This window comes from Physella acuta, unplaced genomic scaffold (assembly GCF_028476545.2).
Source record: "Physella acuta isolate Inbredline_101_S28 unplaced genomic scaffold, ASM2847654v3 ptg000091l, whole genome shotgun sequence".
Classification (NCBI taxonomy): Eukaryota; Metazoa; Mollusca; class Gastropoda; family Physidae; genus Physella; species Physella acuta.
This window is the reverse complement of record NW_026731611.1, coordinates 792,713-805,095: the sequence shown is the minus strand read 5'-3', so window position 1 is coordinate 805,095 and position 12,383 is coordinate 792,713. Positions and strand designations below refer to the sequence as shown.

The window sequence follows — 12,383 nt, the reverse complement described above, 5'->3', positions numbered from 1 at the left end:
GACAGGTGGGGGAGGGGTTTGTTTCCAGTAGGCCTACAATTTAACAGCTTCTACTAAACCCAGTAGGCCTACATAGTAGTTAAAGGTCATGTATATGTAGGCCTACTGGGAAAAAAAAGCCGACGTACATAGGTCTTAATGTTTCGACATTTAACTTGGTTGTTTTATAGTGTTGATATTTTGTGATTTTTATATTAAGGAACAATATAATAAATAAGGGGTAATTAAAGTAGCTAAAGAAACCAAGGTGAAGTAGAGATCTAACTGGATTTCAAAAGGAACCAACAGGACCAAGTCTCTTTTGCTCGTCCTATAAGGAAACATAAAATAGGACTAGAATCTGCTTGCGTCTGTCTCATCAGGGAATAACTAATGGGACAACGTGTGCCAGTCAAATCAGGAAATATGATATAGGACTAGGCCTACTTGTGGCTGTTTCATCGGGAAATTACAAATGGGACCACGTGTACATGTCTTAACAGGGTATAACAAATGAGACGAAGTTTGCCTGTCTAATCAGGAAATAACTGAAAAATCATGTAGGCCTGCATTTCTTACATGGAAATAAAAAAATGGGATCATGCAGGCCTATGCCTTTCCTATCATAAAATAACGAATGGGACCATGTGTGCTTGTCGGTTGTATTTTAGAGTTTGTCAGAACACTTCTACTTGCTGAATTAACCCTAACTTCTAACAAACTATTATCAACCTGCTGTGTTTAAAAAAAAAAAGCTTTAAAATTGAAATTACGCTTATTTAGTAATGTATATATATAAAGACGCTGATTAAAGAACGTTTGCATCAATTTCAAGTACAACCTGCACAAATATAGTATGAATAGAATTTTAGTAGGTCTACATTGGTATACTTACTTTTTAGATTAATTTTAATTAATTCTGTAGGCCTTATATATAATTTTTTTATTAGATGAATAGATCAAAAATAAATTATTAATTGGTTAAAAAGCTGCACTTTCTTCAACCCAGCCTTCCAGAATTAATGTATTAAAAATGCAACACACTTTATAATGATATTATTAGCTAACATTGTATTATGAAGAGCTGTAAGCATATGACCAGAGTGAAAAGAACAATGTTCTAGTTGAAACAGAATCCTCTGTTACTACTCATAAACATAAATTCTTAGGTTAGTTGCTCTCAGTGGCTGATATTGTAAAAAGCCCTAAAACTCAAAGAAAAACTGTTCGATGATAATATCTGGCAAACTCAGTTAGCTGTTTTTCATATATTATTTTTTAAATCTTTTTGTTTCATAGTTATAGAACCACTTTTTGCTAACTTAGATTATTTTATGGGTTGTTTTTATTTTAGTTTTTTTTCTTTTCAATTATTTTTTAATGTTAAAAAAACAAATTTTCCCTAGTTTAAAAAAATGTATTGTTAATATATAAGATTTCTTCAACAAAATAGTTTTATGCTATTAAATATTTTAATAATTTTACTTCTACTATTCTTTAAAAATATTTTCTCTGAAAGATTCCTTGTTTTTGTTTTTCAAATAAAATCGCTTAATTAAGAAAATAGAGAAGTGTAGATAAATATTTTTATGAGCTCATAAAACTTAATTAAATAATAGTAGACTTCTGATAAGGACTAGATGTAATGATCAATACATTAATGAGCATGGATTTAATATTTTCCTGTATCTGTTTATTCAATTTACTACTCCCCTGCATGCATTACCTTAGATTTGTTTTCAAAGAGGATATTTACATTTATCAATCAAAGTAAAGAATAAACATGAAGCAACATCATAAGTGATATTACATTCAAATACAGATGTATCCAAGTAGATTCAAATATTATCATCTTCACAAAGAATCCTTTAAAGTGAATTTAATAAAAACACATATCACCATAAAGATGTGTATGTTTTTTTTAGCAGTTGTTACGTGTTTTGAACTAAAAAGCAAAAAAGTCTAAAAATGTCTTAAAAACATATTTCTTCAGATTCATATTTTTAAAAATGTTAAAACATAAGAAACACGAATCAAAGTTTGAAAGAAAATCAATTTTTATGATTCCAGGAGCTGATATGTTTGTATGCATATTGAGGGTAATTTTTGGTTTTGCAGTAGTAATGTGGAAATAATGAAGCTATCAAAGGAGCCAAATTTATAAAATAAAAGTTGTTCCATGTCATGGGGTAGAAAAAAATTAAAATGCTCATTTTAAACTGCAGTTTTGAATTATAGAACGTCAAAGTTAGGCATTACACTAATTTAACTGTTTTCTATCTTGATTGTGTAACAGTCAAACAAATAAACAGTCAAACAAATACTCTCAAGAGCCAGTGACCGGCAACAACTCCCCACCAACTTTATCCAACAAGGGTGAGGAAGCTTTTTTTCCAACATTAATCAGAATAATTTACATTGGACAGATGCATAGAAAAATCTTAAAACACTTAAAAGAATCTAATTGTATTAGTGCATAGTGTTCGATTTCTCCAGCCAGTGTTGTTAAAAATAACGAAAATAGTTCTTTGTAAATTACTGTTTGGTCCAGTAGCGTAGCGAGGGGGGGGGGGGCGGGGGGGGACATATGTCCCCGGGCGCCGACCTTAGGGGGCACCAAAATGGGTTGGAAAAATAAATTGAAGGGGTGCAAATCGAAAGTTTGAGAGGGGGTGCAAATCGAAATCTCGAGGGGGGGGGGTGCAAATCGAAAGTATGAGGGGGGTGCAAATCAAAATCTCGAGGGGGGGTGCAAATCGAAAAGTTTGTCCCCGGGCGCTGGGAAGGGTCGCTACGCCTCTGGTTTGGTCCAAATTTGAAGTATTTCAGAAAATTATAACCAAGCCTTCTATATGTAAAATGATTTAGGACTAAAAAATGTGTTATTATTTAAGTGAGTAATTAAGTTTTACCAAAGAGATGAGCGTTTGATTGAGTTAACACTTCACCAACTATTTTTTTCTCTCTTTTGAATTATTTTCTTCATGACTTTTTTATGTCCCTCTCTTCCTCTTTCCCTGTGGATTTCACTATAGTGCCTGCTTAGTTGTGTTATTAACTGCCTTTCTTAGTGTATGCCACATTTTCTCTGTCTAATTTCATTCTGCAAGCCATACAGTAGAACAGATTTCGTATGTTGTTAAGGATCCTGAGTTAGTTTTCTTCACAATGCATATGAATTCCACATTGGTTTAGAAAGTTACAAGCTTTTTATTTTTGCTGATTGTAATCTGAACACCTTGGTATATATCACTATCATCCTACCCATTTTTACTGCTTTTTCAACCAGTTTGTTCTGCATTTGTTGTTTACTATGTGCGAGGCAGAGCACGTCTTCAATTTGTTGGGTCTTTTGAATTTCATTTTGTTTCCATGAATATGTTGCTACGCCTCTAGCTCAGCTTTGATATTGTGAGGGACATTAATCCACACATAGAGCATCAATCAGATTTCAGGGGTATAGCAGTAACTCCTAATATCCTGAAACCACTTTCTTAGTTTTAAAAATTCTTAGTTTTTTACACTATTTATTCTTACCTGTGGCGGAAATTTAAATGCTTTGGTCCCAAAATTAAATTCCATTTCAGCATTCTGAAAAAGTACAAGATAAATTATTACATTCTAATACTTGACAAACTTTATTCTGAAAGAAAAGCTAATAACAATTAACACTAGAAAATACACTTTCAATCCTGCTGTGTCCTAATGACCAATAACAAAACATTCTCAACAAAATGACCGCAACAAATCAGACAGACACATTTTTTTAATCATTTTTTATTTGTTGATAGTGTTGCTTTCATTGGGAAATTTTTAAAATGTTTACCAATATGTGCATCAAGAAAACATAATGAGGACTAGATTTAAGTAACTTGAATCACTAAGTAATTTCCACTAGGTGTTAGCACATGCAGAAAACAATGCAAACATATAAAAGCACTTAAAAGAAAATAATACAGGATCAGGGGTTTTTTTTTATTACTTGGGGCACAAAAGATGAAAAATATTCTTTCAGTGACACCCAAAAATGACTTGAACATTTAATTTATGAGTCAAAAAGAACTATCAACTGCTGATTTAGTGATTTTATAAGAAATTATTACAAAAACATTGTGAGCCCTCACCTTTAAAACAACAGCAGCATAAAAAGGTTCACTTTTCAAATGACCTGGAATATCAAAAGCTTTACCCAGATCAATACCTGAAATACAAAAATGTCAAGTATAAACATAACAATAAAAAGGATTTTTCATCAACTACATTTTCCAAATTGCTACAAAGCAAACTTCAAAACTGCTAAAAAAAAACTCACCATTTTTAGACCACTTTATTTCACATTTTTCAAGGTCAAGATAGCAACCAATGACATCATTGATTCCAAAAGACTGAAATAAAAGAATGGAATTTGAAGTGCCAACATCATCCTTGAGGATCTTGTAACATTAAGTAGGTAAGAGTGTGGTTTATCATTTCAAAATCAATACAAAGCTTTGCAAATTTCTATTAAAGATATAAAAAGGGGTTTTCTCTAAACTAATGCAATTAGCATGGTTTTTTTTAATATATTAGTCATTAGTAGTAGCATTAGAAGTAGTACAAAACTGTGACATTTAGAAATTTTGTAACAACAAAAAAGATGCTTGGTGGTCTATGGATAAGTTTTGTTTTACATATTAGGGGAATGGACAAACGAAGTCTAATGTTCATCCTAGAACAAGCAACAAGATTTTTTATTTTTCTCTTCAACATGTGTTACTGTCCCCCTGCTATCCAGCCTCATCTGCCTGGGGGTTCGAACTCAAGATTTTTTGGTTTAGCAACCATGACCTTTACTGACCCAACCACATCCACAGTTTGTCTATATATTTAAAAATGAAAGTATGTGTGCGTGTGTTTGTTTGTCTTTTATGCATTACTACACCTTTCACCAAATACGGCATAAAACTAAGGGAAGTTGTTGAGAATGCTCCTGTGGAGGATTTCTGCGAAAAAAATATTTAAATTTTGCAGGGGCGGCACCACAGCAGGGTGCCTTTTGGCATCCGGGGCTTTCCTATGAGCATTATAGCACCTACATTCATTTTAAACTGTGCTATAGACTATAGACAAAATGGGCTATCAGAGTCATTCACTAAACATAATCAGAAGTGTCTGCCGGGGACCCGGGAGGGTGTGATTTGGCGGCCCTGGCTTTCCCATGAGCGATATGGCGCCTACATTAGTTTCAAGGAGCACCCTACAATATTGACAAGGTAGCACACGACATTTGATTATTTAAACAGAGTCAGGGACCGTGCACTGCGCCCATGTGGTAGTGTAATCGGGGACTCCCGAGAGCGCCCCTCAATGTCCATGACACCTATTACGATGAGTAATTAATTTACACTCACAGCTTTCATACAGCACGCCCATGGTAATGACCTGAGCCCCGATAAATATGATCCGAGCGCAGGCATTGTTTACAGTTAAATAACTCAGTTTTAAAAAACAAGGTCACAAGTCTAAGAATATAGGATTGGTCAGGGGTCATCCATTTATGACTTCCACAAAAATTTGGAATCTTAGAACCCCCCCCCCCCCCCCATGTCGACGTCCACAAAAATTTAGTAGACCTTTCAAAACATAATGCAAAATTACTAATAAGAACATGTAATGTGTACCTTACTACATTATTAGTTGCTAATGTAATAAAGGATTTGATATTTTCCGTAACATCTATTACTATACATACTAGGCCCAAATAATAATATTAAAAGTTGAGCCTAGAAAGTGTTGAAGAAAAATAAGCATATTTCAAACGACTTAGTATAAATTAGGCCCTATGTGATAAGTGCTTGCTTTATTTAAATGTTTCTGTCAATACCAAACGAAAAGTCCAAAATATTAAACATTTGATTTTGTATTTGATAGTATTTTTCTGCCTTATATTATTAACACTATTTTTTTTAACTGAAGATGCTGTGGGCCAAACACTTTACTCAGCTCTACGCTACATGTGTTTCCATAACAACCCCCCCCCCTCCTTTTGTCAAAGTCGCGCTGACTGTGAGCCCTACCTGGTTATTTTGAGCATTTTTACTTGAAAAAAATATCTAGATCTGCGTCATCTTAGGCTTTGACAAAAATTAATGATTTAGACTGTGATTAAGTTACACAATCGAAGTCTAGAACTAATTGTTTTTAAACTTATGTTTTAAGTGTTTGAAACGTTTAAAATACTGTGAAATGTTTTAAATAATTGCCATGTCACTGCTCCCCCCTCCCCTCCTGATTGCAAAATAACAAAACCTCCCGCTTTTTTCATATGAGGGCGGTATACAGTTACATTTCTGATACATTTATTCACTCGTTGTGCTGGGGATATTCAACACGAAAACTGCAGATTTAATGTATAACCTACATTTCGTGTCCAGTTGTTTGTTTTTTTAATATAAGTATTTTGTGGATGTCCACAATGACCCGAAATCCCCCACCCCCTTCAGTCCCGCACATCTGTGTGGTCGTCATAAATGGATGACCCCTAACGCATTGATGAAATCCTCCTAATAGTTTTATGTAATCAGTGCATAATACCTTATCATGTAAAGTAAATTACAAAGTATTTAATTACCTCTCCATAGCTGTCAAATTGCTTGTCCCAAGACTTTTTGCCAGTTCCTCCAAAACCAAATCCAAACTTATCAGTACCTAAATCTAACTTGGCTTTTTCTGTGGACCAGCCCACCCTGCATAAGCCTTCATCAGTAACTGTACCTTCGTAATAGTATTTGCCTGAAGATGAAACACAAATTTTAACCTAGATCACAATACTGCTTGATCTGCCTTTTTAAATGGTGTTTCTGTATGACAAAAACGTTCATTTTTTAACACTGCAGAATTCTATCTAAAAAGCTATCCGTCTTAATATTAATCTATTCCATGACTTAAATAGAAAAATGAATGTACTTTTGTTTTCTATGAATAAGATACAACTAAAAACATTTTATCATAAATTCTCCCAACAGAAGAAAATGTATTTTCTGTAAAAAAGCTACTCATAATTTTCTCTCCTTTAAAACAAAGAACATTTCCTGTCATTGATAAATAACTAATGACTTAAAATTTGTATCAGTGTCGAGCACTTAATTACAATTAGTTTATGTACATGTGGTTAATTTTAAATATTTGGAGGAAAAGTTTTTTTTGCAGCCTAGGAACTAAATCTAGAAGAAAAAAATAATTACTGCGGAAAGTGTAAATTATTCAGGTCATTAGTGTTAAAAACTAAACAATTAATAAGCACAAAAACCGGTGAATTTCATTTTATATATCCAACCAAAAATTGTCACCTTTTCCATAAACTGCTTTATTGCTTCTTGTGCCATTCCACGTTTGTTGATCACGAGATTGACAAAGCAAGCCATCAGGACTGATTGCTATAGAAAAAGTGGATGTAAAAATGAATGTGACATCTCAACTATAACTACAAATAAACAAACAGATTAACACACAAACAACTGATTAAAATTAGAGGGATTTTGCTGCCAAATTTTTTAAATTTATCAAACAGTTTAAATACATACCCATTGCATCTCCTCTGTCATATACATTCATTTTCCATTGCACTTTTGATCCACCTAATGAAAAAATAGGATTTAACTCAAATGTGGCTGTCACAATAAAACATGTCACTTCTGATTTTTAAATCTTATCTATTGTATATTTTTTCCACTGTTATTAACTTGAAAATAGAAGTTTAGACTAATTTATTATTGCTCAATCAGCCTACCTCCACTACTTTGAGCACCCTTCTGAGGTCCACTTTTGCCTTCTCTAATATCTTTAATAGTCTCATACACAGTTTGTAGTATTGGCAAACAAAATGCCTATTAAAATGAAACAGGTTTTTATCATACTTGATTCAATATATCTATAACAAAAGCGCAGGTTGTTTTTTAGTAATGCTTCATCTTACACAGTTTGTAGTATTGGCAAACAAAATGCCTATTAAAATGAAACAGGTTTTAATCATACTTGATTCAATATATCTATAACAAAAGCACAGGTTGTTTTTTATTAATGTTTCATCTTTACACATCTTAAGCTTAAAGCTTTTGAATAAGATATGTAATATTTGATTTTATGCTACTTGTTACTAAACAAAGCAGGATCAATTTAAATGCTAAAAAAACAATTAATAAACTTTAATTTGCCATGTGATACTTACACCAGTTTTTCCACTTCCAGTTTCAGCAGCCTGATGTGGTGATAAAAAAATTGTATTAAATGAAATATACCATTTTAAAACTATTTATTTTAAAACTAGAATCATTCAAGCTAAAATACAGTCACAAATAAACTATTTTCCTTTTATTAGTATACAAAATCATTACATCATTGGTTTAAATAAGCCAGACAACTTAACCACACCTTTTTTGACTTTATATTAAATGTTTTTTAATGAAACCTATAATACTCTCAAAAGCAAATGTAATTTTTAAACAAACATTATCTAAGCACAAGAAAATTACCATGAGTACATCACCACCTCCAAGAATCATTGGAATTGCTTCAGCCTGAACATCTGTTGGCAAACTGTAATTTAAATAAATAATATTTGTTAAACAAGATGTTAAAGTGAACAGATGTAGATGAGGTGGAATATTTCTAAGGAAACACCTAAGATTGTTCTAAGCTGTGTGACACTGACAAAGCACATCAAGAGAAATTAATAATTAAGGGTGAGAAAATAATAAAATGAACAATGTTTCTCTTTCTCTCTCTCTCTCTCTCATATGGGCTTAGCCAGATAACCAATGCTCTTAAACTAGGCAGACCTCAATAGTATAAAGATCCACACTCTCATGCAATCAAATGCTACACCATGCAATCCCTTTACTGTAGCTTAAGATATTGATTTTTGTTAAAGAATCAGTATTTTCCTATAAACTAGATATTACAAAGAAAGATCTAAAGTTGGGTGTCAACCATAAATTTATATAAAATCAAGTGACTATTGCATAAATATTTATATTAATCAAATTGGTGGGTATTTTGTGGAGAAGATTATCGTAACTTATAATACAAACCTCCAATCCATTTCTTCAACTGCCTTGGCTATTTCAGGTAAAACACCCATCTCTAAATGTAAAAAAGTATGTTGAACAATAATTTCTAATAAATTTTAGTCACATAATTTTAAAATTGCAACTCTTTTTTTTTATGAACAGTAAAAAATTGTTGACAAAAATGTTCTTGTAAGTTTTAATTTGGGTTAACAAATAAATGACTTTATTGAAAAAATGAGAAATATGTGCAGTGTGATAATATTGACTTCAGCTGCTTTTTCAACACAAATACACAACTGTCACAATAAAATATTTATAAGAAAAAACATTTACAACAACACATTCCTTATAATCAATTTGATAAATAATAATGAATGCTTACAAAATCCATTTAATCTAGATCTACCAAATACCTAATTTTCAAGCTTAAGTTTGTATTTTTTTTAATTTTTACGGTCGCATATTTATTTATTTATTAATAGTAGGCCTAACAGTGTAATTATTATAATAATAATAAATAATAATGAATCAATGTTGGAAGAATTTTCATCAACTCAGTCAATCATAATCATGTGAGTCATGTCCATCATACCAAGAAGATCTAGATTCTAAATCTATTACAGTACAATATTACCGATCTAGAGAGTAGACTCAGATTTTTAGAATCTAGAATTATTAGGACTAATGGTAATCTATCGTTTTAAGTACGTAAAATCACCCGTGACTAGTAATGTGAAAAACAGGTGACTCCTTAAGTTTTAATAATTATTTCACATTTTGAGGAGGATTTATGTTTTGAAAAATACAAAAATGTTTCCTTGTTTCATTTATGTACCTGTTTTTAAACAAAAGAATTTAAACTTTTCAGTAATAAATGAAGACTAGCGATGTTTCTAACAGATGCAAACCTGCTCATTTACTATAGCAGACATTTTGTTTAATTTATTTTTTTAAACTTATAGGGCCAGATTCAGGGGAAGCCACTCTATTTTACAAATGGCTGCTGTTTACATAATAATAATATATTATATACTATAGCAAATCTTGCTAGCAAACACTGCATTTTAAAGTTAATTTTTGGCCTATAGGCCTATTGATAAAAATATTTGGCCGATGCTAGCCGGAAAAAGATACGCATGCGCAATGGAGAGAAACTAGAGTCTAGATCTAGATCTACAACTTGCCATCACGGCGATGTTTTCAATGTGTTTACAACCACAGAACCCTAACCCCAACCCTATCCTATCCCTAACCCTAGGTCACTGCGCATGCACAGAACTATCATACTAATGCCCAATGGACACCAGCAAGAAAAGTCTCAAAGGTATTTGAGAGGTCCATAAATTAATTTTAAAATCTTGCACGGCGTAGTTACAATTAATATGGTTATAAAATCCTGTCGGTCTGGTTTTTTTTCGTACTTTATTAAAGATTGGATGTATTTGATGTTTTTAATATTTTCGGTAACTAAATAAAAATTTAAAAAAAAGCAAAAAGAATTTGGTTTTCACGTGTAATGGCGACATAAACAATGGCATCCTGCTATTCGATAGGCCGCCATAAATTTTATTGTACACATTGTAAGCTAAAAATAGAAAAAGTAGGTCATGGTGTTTAAATTTGCATTATTATTTAAAAACTTGATCTGCAAAGTTTTGTAAACAAAATAACTATAGAGTGGGGCTGTCAGAAATCGATCACGGAGTTCCTTTACAGCCAATCAATGTTTGTCTTATGAAAGTGAAACATCGGGTTATAACTTAGGCTTGATGAAAATAAATAATTAATGTAGCCTTAAGCCTAAACTCAACAAATTATTTTCAAGGTCTCTGGATCTGCAACTTGTAGAATCTATAGATCTAGAAAAAATCTAAATCTAGATCTAGCATTTTGATTCTAAAAATATTAAATTTCTGAATTAATTTTATTTTTAGGCTTAAGTTTTTAATAGGCCTAAAATTTTATCTTTTATTATGATGAGGTAACTTTTTCGTATATTACTAGATCTAGTAATAAATAAAATAAAAATATAAAACGATAGTTAGGCGATAGTCGATAGATAACCGGCCTAATAATAATTTATTAGGCTAATAAATTATTATTTTTTTATTGAGATAAAAAAGCCGAGGTAGGCCGGCCTAACAGCAGCCCTAACTCAATAACTGCCATTAACTAACAGAGTTAACATCTAGATTCTAAGCCCTAGATCTATATCTAATATTTAGTTCTAGACCTAGAATTATAGATCTAATCTACATCTAATGTTCACCCTCAAATGCAGTCATTTTTTCTTTTTAATTAAAAAAATTTTGATGGCGATTCACAAGCAAGCCTAACGTAGTCGTTATCCAGCTGAGCAGACGATAATTTTATTGAACTTTCGCTTTTCCAAAAAAGTTAGCCTTATTTACGCATTTCGAAAAATAAAGTTAGCTATAGATTCTATAACATTGAGCTTTTTTCTTTTTTTTTCTCTTTTAAATTGCATTTTAATGTAATGTGTTATTAAATGTATTATTAAAAATAAATTTTAAGGAAAAATTTTAAAAGTTCGAAACTCAAAAACAATAGGCTTTCTAAACTAAAATACACTGGGCCTAGTGTAGATCTAGATTTAAGGACCAAACTCAGTAATTTTAAAAGAGCGCCGTTTGACATCATTACGTCTGTGACAACAAATTTTTTAAAATCGCAACACTTACTGACAAAACAATGTTTTCAGAGTTTCTACCGCCCCTCCCCGAACGAAGTAGAATTTAAATAGAACATACTTTTACGGTATCCGCCCGGAAAATTTATAGACACCCGCCCACGAGAAAAAATTCTGAAACACTGTGTTTTATCTATATAGAATAATATAGAATAGTGAAATAGTAGAGAAAGAGGTGAGACAAAATTGAAAATACTAAATTTATGGAGGGTGAGGTGACAACCACAGTTACTGCACCGGGTGACACCCGACCACCAGTTAAACATCCACAGCAGTGTTTCTTCCAGACTTTTTTCTCCGGGGGTGCACTTGAAATTTTCGGGGGGGGGGGGGGGGGTTGGGGACAACAATTTCCGGGGGGACACACTGTCAAAAGTATATACTTCCTATATAAATTCCATTTCGTTCGGGGGGGGGGGGGGGGCGGTAGACTTTCTTCCGAAGAGATGCCTGGAAGAAACTCTGATCCACAGGGGCGCCGGTCCCGGTGGGACTTCTTGTTCGGTTTAGTCATCGTAGCGGCCCACCGTGTAGTGTGCTCTTTAAAACGAATACTATAGCGTTCATGTGGGAACCCGGGGGTGCACTGAGACACCCGACCGGCGAATTCGCTTGGTGCAGTTTGACCGTTGTGCAGGACGCCCAAT

General features: G+C 32.7%; 1 protein-coding gene across 3 annotated transcripts in view; it reads right to left on the bottom strand.

Annotated features, from left to right (window-relative positions):
• LOC131928920 (ATP-dependent RNA helicase DDX1) overlaps positions 1-11,405 on the bottom strand; it is a gene marked incomplete at its 3' end in the record, with an annotated part of 48,496 nt that extends 37,091 nt beyond the window's left edge. The window contains 11 exon segments of one of the 3 annotated variants that reach the window (XM_059285091.1): positions 3,517-3,570; positions 4,104-4,180; positions 4,292-4,364; positions 6,590-6,750; positions 7,308-7,394; positions 7,542-7,595; positions 7,748-7,844; positions 8,186-8,215; positions 8,490-8,553; positions 9,048-9,099; positions 11,296-11,405. In XM_059285091.1, the coding sequence (XP_059141074.1) occupies positions 3,517-3,570; positions 4,104-4,180; positions 4,292-4,364; positions 6,590-6,750; positions 7,308-7,394; positions 7,542-7,595; positions 7,748-7,844; positions 8,186-8,215; positions 8,490-8,553; positions 9,048-9,099; positions 11,296-11,311 (765 nt within the window). 3 annotated transcript variants of the gene reach the window in all.
• Between the last annotated feature and the right edge of the window lie 978 nt (positions 11,406-12,383).